Source organism: Marmota marmota, unplaced genomic scaffold (genome assembly GCF_001458135.2).
Source record: "Marmota marmota marmota unplaced genomic scaffold, marMar, whole genome shotgun sequence".
Taxonomy (NCBI): domain Eukaryota; kingdom Metazoa; phylum Chordata; class Mammalia; order Rodentia; family Sciuridae; genus Marmota; species Marmota marmota.
Window position 1 is genome coordinate 13,311,509 of NW_026000082.1, and position 17,258 is coordinate 13,328,766.

Here is a 17,258-nt window from a genome sequence, read left to right on the forward strand (position 1 = left end):
GATGAGAAGATCCCTGATATTGGGATCTAGAGTGCAGTTAAGCAGCCATTTAGAGTCCAAAGGATATTGAAGCCAGATGTGATTGCACAAATGGATAAGTTTTGGGGGTTTTAGGTCCGGGATGAGAGAGAGAAAGAGAGAGCCTAGGTTAGCCTCTAGCCATAGCCTAGAGGCGTATGGGAGGGAATGGATGAGGAGCCACCCATGGTGAGATGTAAGAGGTGAGTTTAGAGGTAGAGCGTCCCCAGTCTCTAGTATCACCCAGTCGAGAGGATGGTGGACTCAGGGGGTCTTCACCACTGCTGGGTAAGTGTTGGGGCCTGTAGAGGCACTTGGGTGCTTGGCCAGAACTACATAGGGACAGAAGCTGTAGCGATTAACCCAAGGCTGGGAGGTCTCACCAGGAACAACTCCCAGTCACCCTGAGTGGTTTTTCTCAAAGCTTAGGACCCAAATAAAAGACCACCTATAGACCCCATTGACAGTAGGGATCCACTGTAGTTGTGAAAGCTGTGGCTGGGAGTGCCCCGGATCACATGGTAACCCTGGGAGTGCCAGATGATCAATGGTCACTTCCTGGGACCCACAGGTTGTTTAGGTGGAATGGAGACAGGGGTCTTACCTGGAATGTCTGGTGGTGGGTACAGAGAGGGTATTTGGCAGAATGGGGAGCCTGGTCCCACGATAGAATTTGGATCTGCCCTGGGGTTGCTCAGTGACCCTCAAAGAGGGGAGCAGGCACACCAGGGAACCCAATCCTAGGTTTTGGCACCAATGAAAGGAAAGCAAGGAATGGAGATAGGCAAGCTGAGAAATGAAAGATGGAGACTAGGCAGAGATACACATGAGAGTTTATTTGTCAGAGCTGGCAAATAAAGGCCCATCTCTCCATAGACGGAGAGAGGCAAAACAGACTTGGGGTTTGGGACTTTTATGGGGCAGCCTCAGGAATTAGAGGTGGTCGGAATGTGGGGGGTGGGGTGGGAGTGGGGATATGCCCTTGGGTGGGAGAGAATGTGGGTGGTGAAGGGTTGGTTGGTATGAGGGAGTGATGAGCCTTTATCAGAAACAACTTTGGGTGGGAAAGTGAAATTTTTCTTAAAATGTTGACTGTCACTTAAGATGGCCGTCCAGATGCTAAGCAAGGACCTTACAGTGACTACCTGGAAAAGTACTTGGATGTATAAGTACTGATTTGTTTATTAAAAACTATTCCTTATTGCTTTTGTCTGTCTGTCATGGAATTGTTATATTCATTTATATGGTCAATACTTTACTTCTTTGTTTTTTGAAAAAAAAAAATTAAAAAAAAAAAAAGCATTTTTAAAAAACTTGTCTCTTCAGCGATCACCAGAGTATACCAATTGCCGATACCTGTGCAAACTTTGCTTGATTCACATTGAAAACATCCAAGGAGCTCATAAACATATAAAAGAGAAACGACATAAAAAAAATATTTTGGTAAGTTCTTTTAAAAAAACTATATTTGTTTTTAAATGGTAAAACTCTATATTAAGTGTTTTTTATTTATGAACCTAAAAATGAGGTATTTTCCAGTTTTACTTTAGTAACTGATATGATAGCCTTGAGAGTTGTGATTGCCTTCTTTATCTTTATTGGTCATTAGCTTTTCAAGACCAGTTTGTTTATCCTGAAAAATGTTGAATGTCAGTTCCTAAGTTTATATCTGTCTAGTAAAATTTGTCACTCTATTTGATATTTATTGAGTACTAGATCTCGGCATTAATGAATATGATAATTACAGTTCCTGTCTTTACTGTTTCTAAAAACTGGTGAATAAGGGTTTAAGTGTAATGAGTCTTATTAAAAGATGGGGGTAAGGAAATGTGCAAAGATATTTTACTTGATGTAGAATAGGGAAGGTATCGCTGAGAAATTGACATTTGAGTTGAACCATAAACTAGTAGTTTTTTTTTTTAGTTGTAGTTTTGCACAATACTTTTATTTTGTTTGTTTATTTATTTATTATATTTATTTTTTAGTTGTACACAATACCTTTATTTTGTTTTATATTTATGTGGTGCTGAGGATCGAACCCAGGGCCTCGCACGTGCTAGGCAAGCGCTCTTCTGCTGAGCCACAACCCCAGCCCTGTTTGTTTATTTTTATGTGGTGCTAAGGATCGAACTCAGGGCTTCACGTGTGCTGTGTGAGCACTCTACCACTGAGCCACAACCCCAGCCCCATAAACTAGTATTTTAAAGTGAAAAAAGGTGGGGAGCATTTTACATAAAATAGTATGAATAAAGGTCTATAGGTGAAAAACTGTGAAAGAATCTATAAGATGGGAGCAAAGAACTACTGAATAGAGTATGACATGAAACTAGAGAAGTGCAGATCATGCAAGACTTTCTAAACTTTTGACTTTGGGAATTTGTAATTTTTTAGTTATTTTTATTAAATATCTCATAGATACAGATAGAAGTAGAATGATTTTTAAAATATATTAGAATATTAGTTTTTTAATTTTTCTTTTTAAAGTTGTAACACTAATACTGTATAACCTCTCATTTCTAAGTCTCAGTTCAGGAATCTTCTTACTCCTTCCCTCTGTTCTCAAGCAGTTGTTACACACCTTGATCAGAAAACCTAATATACTATATTCTGATTGTCTGCCTACCTTCCCTTTTAGACTAACATATCTAATAGTCAAATTGAGCAGATTTAGTTTTTTATTTATTTTTTATATTTGAAAATTATTTCTGATAGTGTTGGGCACACAGTAGCTGCTCATTACATTTTTTATTAAAAAAAAAAAAAAAAGGAGGAAGAAGGAGAAGAAGAATGAGCCAGCTGGGTGCAGTGGTGCATTCCGCAAACCTATAATCCAGCTGCTCTGGAAGCTAAGGCAAGAGGATCACAAATTTGAGGCCAACCTGGTCAATAAGGAGACCCTGTCTCAAAATAAAAATAACTAAGAATGTAGCTAAGTGGTAGAGTTGCTTCTGAGTTTATTCCCCAGTACTGCTAAATAAAACAAATAAATAGGGCAATGTTTGTTTGTGTTTTGATACTAATGACCAATAAAGATAAAGAACCCAAGTTTGCTTTACCACTGAGCACATCTCCAGTGCACCCCCCCCCACCACCACCCTTTTTTTTTTTAAATTTTGAGACAGGGTCTCACTAAATTGCTTATGCCCTTGCTGAATTTGCTGAGGCTGACCTCAAACTTGAGATCCTTCTGCCTCAGCTTCCCGAATCACTGATATTACTAGCATGCACTATCACTCCTGGTTTGTATAGTTCTTTTAATATGCTGGTAAATTTGATTTACAAGTATTTTGTTGAGGATTTATTGAAGTTTTTAAACAGGAGAATAAATTGTACCAATATGGAGAATGGGATGAAGCCTAAAGATTGGAAATGAGAGACTAAATAAGAGACTTTTGCCTCTTGGACAAGTTTTCCTAGCCTAACTAATTCTTTCTGAAATTCATCAGGAATCCACTACTGAGCATACCCTCAACCCTCATCTTGATCTTTTCAAATAGGATTAGGGACTTTCTTACCTCAGATGCTATTTTCACTATATGGAATACTCTCCCCCCAGAAACTTAAATGTCTCACTCTTTCACTGCATTCAGGTCTCTAAGTGTATGTGTTCAAAATGGCCTTCTTTATCCACATGGTTCGAAAACAATGCCCCCTTGCCATTATTCTGAAGCCTCACACCCTGTTTTATTTTTTTCTTATACTTTTTTCTTTTTATTTCTACTTGACATGATATCTATTTGTCTATTATCTTTTCCTCTTAGCTAGAATGTAAGTATATCAGGAGAATATAAGGATAATCATTGACATGAGTATATCAGTGAGAATATTTGATGGAATATCCTAAAGGAAGTAGCATAGGTTTCATTCATAGCATCGACAGAGAAGTATTATTGCATCTATGTTGATTAGTTATGATTGAAGATCTGCTATATCTTAAGATAGTCTTTTTGCTACAACAAAATCATCAGCTGTTTAACTTATGTTGACTTTGATATGAATTTGAGAATTTATGTAAATAGTACAATAGAACAAATTTTAAAAAATTAAAAGTAATCTTCCTACCGCATCTCTCATTCTTTGTATTTTGCCTCAGAAAAACAGAAGTATCTGTCCCTTTTGTTTACTTCTGTATATCTAATGCATAGAAGGTGAATATTTTAATTATTACTTCTTTCCTTCCTTCCTAAATATAAGGACATTAAAATAGAAACTTTTTATATTATTGTTGTGAAATGTTACATTAATAGGAAAAACAGGAAGAAAGTGAGCTTCGTTCTCTGCCACCTCCTTCCCCTGCCCACTTGGCTGCTTTAAGTATTGCAGTTGTTGAATTAGCAAAAGAACAAGGAATAACAGATGATGACCTCCGAGTCCGTCAGGAAATTGTGGAGGAAATGTCAAAGGTTATAACAACATTTTTACCAGGTACAAACTTTTTATATTTAATTTTTAAAAATCACAAAATAATGTACTTCCTCTTGAACTAAGGTAAATTTATGATTTTATTTTTCCTTCTTAAAAGCACATGACTTTGATTATTTTATGAATAACTTTGGTGAAGAAGATATTTCAGAAAAGGAAAATTGAGAATTATAGTACAGCATAATTTTATAATAAGAAAAATTATTTTAAAATGCCAAATATTGATAATTTCTTAGTGATCACATATTTCATGTTAGTTTCCCAGTATTATTTTTTATGAATGGACTTTTTAAAAAGTTGTATTATTTCCAATGTAAATATTATTGTCACTTAATAAAATTCCTATTGACTGATGGTAGGAAAAAAATTAAGGAAAAACTTCAGATAAAGATTATTTTTTGGTGCAAGATGGGTATCAGGTCAGGTGTATTTATCTGTGGACTATTTGCTAAACCCATGTCTTTTTTTTTTTTTACATTATCTTATGGTTTAAGTAAGTGTATATTGTAAATAAAGACTCGTTTCTTAACATCAAAGGTCTTTTGGATATTTGATAAATTATATAGATCCATTGTGAGATTCATAAGAAATAATAGCAAATTAAAATTGAAAATGGAAAAATTTTGTTTCCTTCTGTCTTTTGTCATAAATAATTCATTTAATCCTAATTGAAATTATGTATAAAAATAATTCAATATTTTGATAATGGAAATGAATTTTTAATGATTTTAATGACTTGGATGACTTTCTGACATTTTGCAAGTTTTGAAAAGTAGACTTTTATATATACAACTGAGTATAAACTTAAACTTTTAAAAAACAAAACCACCTGTCTAATCAGTATCAACCATGCATAGTATTTTCAACTTACTTTCTGGTGAGATCCTTTAAAAATATACCTTGGTAACAGTATTTTTAAAATTTTTGATAGTCTGAGGAAGATGTGTATGGGTAGTGTAGATCCTGATGTTTCTATTTATTTTGTTCTGTGAACTCTTGAGGGCTACGAAATGTTTTGTTTTAGATTTGTAACATCAGTTGACTTGATTTCACTTTGTATTTTTAAAAAGCATTTGCACTAGATGCCTATGATCATTTCCCCAAAGTACTATCTCTTATATTTATATAATTATCTAAAATAAATAAATGTAGTTTGTGACAGTATTACTGTAGCCAGGTTAGTACATTTGTTACAGTTGTATATTGAATGCTAAATATATTCTCAGTCATTCCAAAATAAATTTTAACTAAAATTTTGTTTGAACACTGAACTTTTATGAGTAATTTCTCTCTCCCCATTCTATATCTGTACCCCAAAATTGGGAAACATTATTATTATATTATAAAGGTATTAGAAAAGTTCCCATTCTTCTATAATCATTATATTAGAAATGAAAGACATAGAATTGAAATATGCATATATATTTTTCCTTCTGCTGTTTTTTAGAGCTCCTATATTTGCACATGGTTTCATGCTTTTATTTTTTCCCTTTATTACAGAATGTTCACTTAGGTTGTATGGCTCGTCTCTGACTAAGTTTGCTCTAAAAAGTAGTGATGTTAATATAGATATAAAATTTCCTTCTAAGGTAAGTACTTAGAAAGAACCCTTTCCTGTTAATCTTAATCAGTACCTCATAATTTTAATGGATTATCTTTTTAGAGAGGGGGTAGGGGAATATAAAACTCTGACTTGTAGAGTGTTATTGTGATTAAATAGTGCTTTTGGAAATTTCTGCTAAGTTTCAGATGAAGGGAAGGTAAAAAAATATATGGGATGGAGGAAAAAGGAAGCAGAAGAGGAAGACAATAAAAGGGAAAGAGGTTTTATTTGAATATCTTAAATAGCTATCACTTCTGAAGCACTATAGAAAATGAAAAGAGTTTTGAAACCATACATCTGGGTTCAAATTTTGACTGCAAAGAGCATGTTACTACTTGACTTTTTTTTTCAGTTGTAGATGGACACAATACCTTTATTTAATTTACTTGCATGTGGTGCTGAGGATCAAACCTAGTGCCTCATGCGTGCTGGGCAACTGCTCTACCACTGAGCCACAACCCCAGCTCACTACTTGACTTTTGGGTCCGTGTTTCCTCCTTTCCAAAACAGGGATAATGACTTTTATATTAAATTATTTATATATAATGACTTAAACAGTACTTTTGGAAATTTCTCCTTCCCACCTCATATATTCATGTATTAGTACCTGGTACGTGATGGATACTATGAATTAGTAGCTATTATCATTGGTGACAATGTCAGTATTGGTTAGCATTGCTAACATTGCTTATTTATTGATGTAAAACATTTAAAATAATCAGTCAAAATTATGTTTAAAATTGTTTTAATAATTTTATGCTTAATGAAATTTGATTTGGGTGAAAACTTGTTTTTTAAATTTTTAACTTGATATATTTACTTTACAACTAATTTGTGATGATGATGATGATTGGTGCTGAGAATTGAACCCAGGGCCCTATGCATGTGAGGCAACTACCAACTACCAACTGAGCTATAGCCCCAGCCCCTAATTTGTGATTATTAAAGACTTAAATAGTAACAAAATACCCTTTAAACATTTGATAAGCTTGTTATAGTAAATAATATTTTAATGTAAGCCTTTTGGCCGAGCTGCCAGTTGTCTTATGTACTATGAAGTTCTTACCTTAAAAAATTCTTATTAACATTCATTAAAGTAAACTTGCTTCTTTTTCACTTGTTTTGTTGTAGAATTTTAGAACCTTTTCTCAGTATGAGAACCCATTAATTTTAAGAGTGTTTCTAGAATGTTAATGCTGTATTTATTACATTCTATTTCTGAAAAAAGATTTACTGACATAGTGAGATGCAGGGGTAGCTTAGTGGTAGAGTCTAGCATGTGCTAGGCTCTGGATTTCAAAATTTATTGAACATAAAAGTGAAAACACTATTCTGTTTTCGTATTTTAAAATACAGAGCATAATTTTATTTAAATGTTATTTTTTTAATGAAGTTGTTCTCTGTAATGTTCTGCTACTTGTACTTTGAAATTAATGTATTGATTAAAGTTAAAATTTTTTAGATGAATCATCCAGATCTTCTGATACAAGTGCTTGGAATTTTAAAAAATAATGGTGAGTTTCTTTTTTTTTCTTTTTAAAGTTGTCTTTTTAAAGGTCTATGCAATATGTTGGTTATATATAGCTAACCAAATAAACTGCTAGCATGTTTGAGTCACTATTATATATGGATAGATAAATGTATCTTTTAATATATTTATTTAATTGGTATACCAGAAAATATAATTTACCTATTGCTATGCCAGAGGTACCATATTAAAATTGACATATTAAAAAAGTTGCTGCATTTTAGGTAATTTAAAAAATACTAGCTTTGAATATAGTAGTTTTCCTTTATCTGCAGTTTTATTTTTCATGCTTTTGCTTTTTTTGATTTCAGTTAACTTGCAGTCTACCATGGTCTGCATATTAAGTGGAACATTCTAAAAATAACAATTCATAAGTTTTAAATCTAGTGCTATTCTGAGTAGCTACCATCTATTAGTTACTTAGTAGCTGTCTTGGTTATTAGATTATCATCTGTTGCAGTAACTGGAACCCAAGAGAGACCACATTCATATAACTTTTATTACATTGTATTGTTATAATTGTTCTATTTTGGTATTAGTTATTGTTGCTAATCTTTTAATGTGACTAATTAATAAATTACACTTTGTCAGAGGTATGTATGAATAGGAAAAAAAAAGCATAGTATTTATAAGGTTTAGTACTATTTGTGGTTTCAGATATTCACTGGGGGTTTTAGAAAGTATCCCCTGCAGATAAGGGGAGGAATACTGTATTATGAACATTTCATGCGTAAAAGAAGACAAGAAAACCCATAATCATTAGGAGGTCATTGATGAAGAAAGATTAAGGAGAGACTTGCCGTAAAAATGTGTGCATGTCTTGGGTAAATATGTTTTTTCCCCCACTTTAAAACAATTACATTAATTTGATAAAATTATGTTGCATCAGCTGAATCATACCAATTTCATATGTGCCTTTTCTGTCTAGATTGCTTTTTTATTGAGGACATTTGATATAGGTAAAAATACTTCTAAGTAAAATTTTAAGACAATATCAGTGTCTCAAACCAAGCCCAAGTTATATATTATAGTCCAATAAATTATTTTCTTGATTTTAATTTACTGCTTTTGTTTTGTTTGTTTTTATTTTGCGACTCTGGTGATGGAACCCGGGCCTTCTTACATTCTAGGTAAACACTCTACCACTGAGCAACACCTATAGTGCCTACTTTTCTTCTTATGAAGTAAATGCTTAAGAGCTCAGGATCCAGATCCAGACTTTCCATGCTCAAATTTTAATTGTGCCACTTGGTTGTTTGCCCATAACAATTTAACTTCAGTGTAATAATTCAGTTTTCTCAATGCTGAAATGGCAATAACTTTTCTGATGAAGTTGTTAAGAGGATGAAATGGATTAAGCCATAGTTTAGAAAAGTGCCTGGCATACAATAACCTAGTTTTAACCTTTTGCTGCAGCAGCTGTTGTTATTACATTAAATTAAATTTCATGAACCGAAAGTACCTGACAGAAATTAGATTTTTTTTTCTTCTTTTGATATTGGGGATGGAACCCAGAGGCACTTGACCACTGAGACACATCCCCACCCCTTTTTGTATTTTATTGAGTGACAGGCTCTTTCTGAGTTACTTAGGGTCTTGTTAAGTTGCAGAGGCTAGCTTTGAACTTGCAGTCCACCTACCTCAACCTCCTGAGCCACTGGGATTACAGGTGTGTTCCACTGTACCTAGTGGAAATTATTTTTTAAAGAAAGAGTTTGGTATAGTTTATTCTGTAAAGGTATTTTAATATAGTTTTCCTTTTTTTAACATTTATTTTTTAGTTGTAGGTGGGCACAATACCTTTATTTTATTTTTATGTGGTGCTGAGAATTGAACCTAGTGCTTCACACATGCTAGGTGGGTGCTTTACCTCTGAGCCACAACCCCAGCCCCTAATATAGTTTTCTTTGTTATTAAATATATATTCTTTTAGTTGTTGGTGGACCTTTATTTTATTCATTTATTTATATATGGTGCTGAGAATTGAATTCAGTGCCTTATACATGCTAGGCACACACTTTACCACTGAGCTACAACCCCAGCCCCTACATACTTGTTGGTTTTTTAAATTTATTTTTTAGTTTTAGGTGGACACAATATCTTTACTCTACATTTATGTTTTTAATTACACAAAAACTTAAAAGGATATTACAGATGAGAGACAGCTTTTCTCTCTAGAGAGTGCCAATCTATCATAAATAATAAATGTTTAAAGTCTATTTTTCTGGGGCTGGAGTTGTGGCTCAGTGGTAGAGCACTTGCCTGGCATGTGTGAGGCCCTGGGTTCTATCCTCAGCACTGCATATAAATAAATAAGATAAAAGATCCATTTACAACTAAAAAATAAATAAAAAAATAAAAGTATATTTTTCCTACTAAAATACATGAGTAGATCATCTTAAGTTATATAATCAGGTTTCAAAAACCAGTCTTAATTTTAAAATCTATACAATTATGTTTTCCTTTATGTTCTCATTATATCCCGTAGAGATCTGTCATGTAAAGGATTTGTTTCTATATTTATGTTTCAAACCCCTTATTGACTCTTTGTTTCTTACTCATCACATGCATAATGAAATTTCTGATATACAGTTCTTAAGCACATGTTCTTTGAATTAATTATTCCAACAAGTACTACTGAAAGACTTTCTTTGAATTTGAAATGAAATAATGTTCACCCATCTATCTTTACTTAAATTAGACATTTATGGAAAGGGGTTTGCCATGGAGGTATAAAAAAGACAGGATGGAAAGTGGTGGAAAGGTGCTTCATCATGTTAGGCAAGTCTTAAGAGCTTTGATTAGGCAGAGTTTTCATATATTTACAGGAAACAAGGCCAGCAGAGTTAGCTTGTACTTACACGGGTTAATTAAAATGAACTAAGCTGTTAAAGCATGATAGGTCCTCATTTTGTGATTCCTGTGGACATAGCCCTCAGAAGTAAGTGGTATCCTTTCTTTGCTATATCTCTTAAGTTTTAACAACTTTATATACTTACTTGGAAATATTCAAACTTTTAGGGATATTAAGACCTTTCCTCTTAAGGTGATTGTAATTTTCGGACAGTATTTGGGACTATACCTGTGGTTTGTGATACACAGCAAATGGCACCAATAGAGGTAAGAGATTCTGCTGGGTTGATGCTCATAATGAGAAGAGTGGATTATGCCACAGAAGCAATAAGAGTGATTTTTTAGACGGAAACTTTTACTCAGTGTTTACTGTAGAATAAATACTTCTAGAGATGTTGACATTAGCTTATTTGTTTTTTTTTTTTCTCTTACTAGTATTATATGTAGATGTGGAATCTGATTTTCACGCTAAAGTTCCTGTTGTGGTGTGCAAAGATCAGAAAAGGTTGGTAATAATGAAGAAAAAATAAAATATTAAAAAAAAAAACACCAAATTTGTAGTGAACGTTTCCAAGAGAAGATCTTTGTTTTAGATTTCTCCTGGGAATAATATGATTACTCTAGTTTCTATTTATTTATTTATTTAAAAAATATGACAGCGGAATGCATTACAATTCATATTGGTTGTATACAAAGTATATTTACACCAATTTGTGACTTCATACATGTACTTTGGATAATGATGACCATCACATTCCACCATCATTTCTAACCCCATGCCCTCTCTCTTCCCCTTCCACCCCTCTGCCCTATCTACAGTCTATTCCTCCCATGCTCTCCCTCCCTACCCCACTATGAAACAGCTTCCTTATATAAGAGAAAACATTTGGCATTTGTTTTTTTGGGATTGGCTAACTTCACTTAGCATTATCTCCTCCAACTCCATCCATTTACCTGCAAATGCCATGATTTTATTCTCTTTTATTGCTGAGTAATATTCCATTGTGTATAAACACCACATTTTTTTAATCCATTCATCTACTGAAGGGCATCTAGGTTGGTTCCACAATTTAGCTATTATGAATTGTGCTGCTATAAACATTGATGTGGCTTTTGTCCCTGTAGTATGCTGTTTTTGAAAAGATCTACCTTGCTCTTGGATTACACTAGTTTCTACTAATTAAAAATAGCAAGCTTACCAAATGAATGTGAACACGAAATAGAGTTACCAGACAGTGGAAAATAAAACACTCTAGGCAAAACTTCTATTTTTTTTTTTTCCCCTCAAGTTCATTTGCTTACCTAACAATATTGGACATTTACTTCTTTTTTAAAAAATTTTTTTAAACATTTAAAAAAAACTTTATTTTATTTATTTATTTACTTTTATGTGGTGCTGAGGATCGAACCCAGGGCCTTGCACATGTGAGGTGAGCGCTCTACCGTTGAGCCATAACCCCAGCCCCTGAACATTTACTTGTATGTAGGTACTACATTATTCTAGAGATACAAACAGCAATAAGAGATAGCTTCTTGTTAAGAATCTTACTGGATATTAGAATCTAGTTTTAGTTCACTGAAATGAATGAGTTATGAACGACTTTCTCATCAAATAGGACTCTATAGGACTGAGAGGGCTAAGTGCCTTTGAAAAAGGAAACTACAATAATGTTATCGGAGTTGAATGTGGAAGCAATACAGAATTATTATTTTTTTAATTGATTATTAACTTATTTTTCTTACATTTTAAGATTGTTGTATTTCCTTATTCAACCTAGAATTCTGTCCTATGGAGATCTAGTTTACCTTCCTTATTTTCCTTCTTTCTTTCTTTGGTACTGGGGATTGAACTCAGGGGTGCTTTACTATTGAGTTATATACCCAGCCCTTTTTTATTTTTTTTATTTTGAGGCAGGGTCTCACTAATTTTTCGAGGGTCTTGCTATTTGCTGAGGCTGACCTCAAACTTTCAATCCTCCTATCTCAGCCTCCTGAGTTACTGGGATTACAGGTGTGCACCACTGCACATGGCTTAGCTTCCTTATTTTCTAAATTAGAAAATTTAGATTGAGAGGGGTTAAGCATTTGTGCAGGTTCATATTACTTAGGGGAAAACCAGAAATGGCATAGAGGTAATCTGCCTTCTAGTGTTTCCTTTCACATGTGTTAAATTGCTTCTGCATGGCAATTTCAGATACATTTTTATCTGTGTTCTGGAAATATCTCTAGTACACTTCTTTCATTCCATTTAAGGTGACTCCTGTTTTCACTTATATAGTATAACTTGGTTTTCACTCACATATAAGTAAGTGGGCTAATAAATTAGTAAATCATATATATATATATATATATTTTTTTTTTTTTTGGCACAGGATTAAACCCAGGGTATTTTGCATGCAAGGCAAGCACTGTACCATTGAGCTATGCCCCTACTCTTTTCTAAATTTTATTTTGAGAACAGGGTTTTGATAAGTTTCCCAGGCTGCCCTCAAATTTTTAATCCTCCCACCCCCACCTCCTCAGTATTTGAGACTACAGGTATGTGCCAGCTTGCACATTGATTAGTCTGACCTTTGATCTAAAAATAACATACCAATTAAATCATGAAAGTTGGATAGGAAAAATTAGAGTCAAGAAGTATAGCTAGTCAGTCCAGTATTTTATCTTTTGTTTATATCATCTTCAAAAAAAAAACCCAACTAGGAAAGTATGTTGTGTTACTTTGTTACTTTGACATTGAAGAGACAATGTTCTTTCTGTCATGTAAATCAAATTTTGGTGTTTTTTTTGGTACCAGAATTGAACCCATGGGCACTTAACCACTTAGTCAGTGAGCCACATCCCCGGCCTTTTTAATTTTTTACTTTTCTAAATTTTGAGACATGTCTTGCTAAGTTGCTTAGGGCCTCACTAAGTTAATGAGACTGGCTTTGAATTTGCGGTCCTTCGGCTTCAGCCTCCCAAACTGCTGGGATTACAGGCATGTGCCACCATACCTAGTAAATTTTGTTGATTCTTTTTTTTTTTTAATATTTTTTAGTTGTAGATGGACCTTTATTTTATTTACTTATATGTGGTGCTGAGAATCATACTCAATACCTCACATATGCTACTGCTGAGCTACAACCTCAGCCCAATTTTGGTGATTCTTAATGCTCCTTTTGGAATTTATTTTTTATGAACTTAAATACTGAGTGAGGTTGAAATTTGTTTCTAAATTGCACAGGAAGAATTAAAAACATATTCTCTAATTTAGTGTTTAGTTACTTTTAATTTTATGATAACATCTGTTTTTACTATAACTTTTAGGAATTAAAATATGGTGACTGTAGTGTAGCCACAGGATTTGAAGTATTCTGCATTTTAGGGTATTAACATAGTAAAATTTGTTTCTTTCTCATTCACAGTGGTTTACTTTGTAGAGTGAGTGCAGGAAACGATATGGCATGTCTCACTACTGATTTACTTGCTGCTCTTGGCAAAATGGAACCTGTCTTTATTCCCTTGGTGTTAGCCTTTCGATACTGGGCTAAGGTAAGTGGAATGGAAAGAAAAGTACCTAATCTTCAAAATAAGACAGGCTTTTCCTTATACTGATATGAAACATAAATCATAACATGTGGGATAAAACAGTTATCTGTGCCAGACAGAAAGTAGTGTGACTGGTTCCAATTTATGGGAAAATAAAGTTTTCATAGACCATACACTAGTTCCCCTTTATCCATGGAGAATATATTCCAAGAGCTCTGGTGAATGCCTGGAACCTTGGATAGTACTGCACTGTTATATATACACTATTTTTTCCTATCTGTACATATCTACAATAAAGTTTAATTTATAGTAAGGCATAGTAAGAGATGAACAACAATAATAGTAAAAGAGAACAATTATAACAATATAATGTAATAAAAGTTATTTAAAACTTAAAGTTTAAAACATTTTTTATTTGTGCTACTAGGGCTTGGACCCAGGGGCTCACACCTGTAAGGCAAGTGCTCTACCACTGAGTAATCCCCTGTTCTTTTTAAAATTTTTTATTTTGTCACTAAGTTGCTCCTTTTGGTCTCAAATTTGTGATCCTCATACCTTAGCCTTCCAAGTAACTGGAATTACAAGTGTGTGTCAACTATGCCTGGCAAAACGGATGCATTTTTTTTTATTTCTAGAATTTTCTATATAATATTTTGGATCACTGTTGACTCTGCTGTTGACTCTGGGTAACTAAAACTGTAGAAAGTGAAACTGTGGATAAAGGACTATGGTGTATACTTATTGATATATTGTAGAATTTTTAATGGCATACTTTATTCTTATATACTGTATCTTAAGAGGCTCAAGTTTTCATTCATATTGTAAGTTAAAATTGTAAGGTTTTAAGATATGGTATGTAAGTTAAGTTTCTTCTGTTAGTATATTTGTTTTTCTAATCTTTGTCTCTGGGTATTCTCTTTTCCCTAAATTGTTATTCATGTGGTGCAATTTTTGATTGGGCAACAGCTATGGATTAGTTATCCAAATTTTCTAAATTAGAATTAATTTGTATTTCTAAATGCTTTAGTTATTTTGTGTTTATTTCTTTGATGTGGGGGTAGGAAGAGGAGTGGTAATCCAGATATCCAGATGTATCAATTTAGATGTCTAATATCAGTCCAGATGTCCAGATGTCTAGACAGAGATTTGTGATCACTTATTGAAACAACAATGAGTAAATTCTAGTGAGGCCCTAAGCAATTTAGTGAGCCCGTCTCTCAAAAGTAAAAAAGGGGGCTGGGTTGTGGCTCAGCTTGTCTGGCATGTGTGAGGCACTGGGTTTGATCCTCAGCACCATATAAAAACAAATAAAGGTATTGTCCACACACAACTAAAATAAATAAATAAATAAATAAATAGTGCTGGGGGTTATGGCTCAGTGGTAAAGCACCCCTTTGTGAAATCCTTGGCACTAAATTATTTACAAACAAACAAACAAATATTCCTTGCGTTCCAGTAATAGGAAACAGTGCATAATAGTCAAATTACCTGATTCTGAGATACTTTTTGTGATTAATATAAGAATTGATTTTTTTTTTAGTGTACTTAACATCTAAAAACTCAACACCGAAAAAATAATCCAGTCAATATATGGGCAAAGGAAGTAAACAGACACTTCTCAAAAGAAGAAATACAATGGTCAACAAATATATGAAAAATGTTCAACATCTCTAGCAATTAGAGAAATGCAAATTAAATCAACACTGAGATTTCTTCTAGTCAGAATGGCAATTATGTAAAATACAAGTAACAATAAATGTTGATGAGGATATAGGGAATAAGATATACATTTTTGGTGGAACTGCAAATTGATATACCACTCTGGAAAGCAAAATGGTTTCAAAAATCTAGGAATGGAACCATCATATGACCCAGCTATCTCCCTCCTCAGTATATATCCAAAGAAATTAAAATCAGCATACTCAGTGATATATCCACATTGGTGTTTAAGGCAGCACAATTTGCAATAGCCAAGCTATGGAACCAATGTAGGTGCCATTTAAGAGAAGAATGGATAAAGAAAATGTGGTACATATACCCAGCAGAGTATTACTCAGCCATAAAGAAAAATGACTTTGTGGTATTTACTGGTAAATGGATGAAACTGGAGACTATCATGCTAAATGAAATAAGCCTGTCCTAAAAAGTCAAGGGTCAATTTTTTTTTCTTTTAATATAGGAAAACTAATCCAAAACAAGGGGGTGGGGAATAGAGGAAAGATCAGTGAAATAGACAAAGGGGAATGAAGAGAAGGGAAGAGGAATGGGATAGGGAAAGACAGTTGAATGAATTTGATCCAACGTTCCTATGTACATATAGGAATATACCACAGTGAATCTCACCTTCATGTATATCCATGACATTAAATTAAAAAAGAAAAAAAAAGCTATAAGTAAATCACAGTAAGATCATGAAATTACATTTGACTATATTCTGGCTCTCTTTTAAAAGTAGATATATTCTTTACATTCTAGTAATAGGGAATAGTCTATTATAGTCAAGTTACCTGACTCTGAGCTACTTTTTGTGATTAATGTAAAAATTGTATTTTTTAGCAGTATTTGGCATGTAAAAGAAAAAGAGACCCTTGGATTTTAAAAGCTTTCTCTTAAGCTGCCTTAATCTTATTCTATGAGATGTCTGATATGTTTAAAAAAAAAATCCATTTTCATTTTTTATAGTTGCAAAGGAATTTTTGGTTAAAATAAAGCTACTTACAAAACAAACATTCTAAATAGAATTGCTTTGAGATGTTCATTATTGATTTTGTATATTGTTTTGGAGGTTTTAGGAAATGCTGTAGAAAGGAAATAATGTCAATATTTGAAAAATTAAAAAATTATCTCTTTGTGCTCATAGTATAATTGTATATCTAGGGGGCTGGGGATGTGGCTCAAGCGGTGGCGCGCTCACCTGGCATGCGTGCGGCCCGGGTTCGATCCTCAGCACCACATATAAACAAAGATGTTGTGTCCGCTGAAAACTAAAAAATAAATATTAAAAAATTCTCTCTCTCTCTCTCTCTCTTTCTCTTAAAAAAAAAAAAAGATATCCTGTCTGCAAAAAAAAGTCTTTCTCCACATTATAAAAAAAAAAATAATAAAAAAAAATAATAATTGTATATCTAGGAAACCCTAGTAAAAAACTACTAGGATTAGTTGGGCATGGTGATGCATTCCTGTAATCCCAGTGGTTCAGGAGGCTGAGGCAGGAGGATCACAAATTGAAAGCTAGCCTTAGCAATTTACTGACACCCTGGCTCAAAAAAATAAAAACAAAACAAACAAACCCCCTGGGAGTGG

At 33.5% G+C, this 17,258-nt stretch overlaps 1 protein-coding gene across 13 annotated transcripts in view; it reads left to right on the top strand.

Annotated features, from left to right (window-relative positions):
- Nucleotides 1-17,258, top strand: part of Tut4 (terminal uridylyl transferase 4) — a 115,481-nt gene that overhangs the window by 43,158 nt on the left and 55,065 nt on the right. For 12 of the 13 annotated variants that reach the window (XM_048815377.1, XM_048815378.1, XM_048815379.1 and 9 more), the window contains 6 exons: nucleotides 1,345-1,461; nucleotides 4,266-4,443; nucleotides 5,941-6,029; nucleotides 7,506-7,557; nucleotides 10,860-10,929; nucleotides 13,832-13,958. In XM_048815377.1, coding sequence (XP_048671334.1) covers nucleotides 1,345-1,461; nucleotides 4,266-4,443; nucleotides 5,941-6,029; nucleotides 7,506-7,557; nucleotides 10,860-10,929; nucleotides 13,832-13,958 — 633 coding nt within the window. The remainder of the gene's footprint in view (nucleotides 1-1,344; nucleotides 1,462-4,265; nucleotides 4,444-5,940; nucleotides 6,030-7,505; nucleotides 7,558-10,859; nucleotides 10,930-13,831; nucleotides 13,959-17,258) is intronic. The other variant, XM_048815385.1, reaches the window with a different exon arrangement.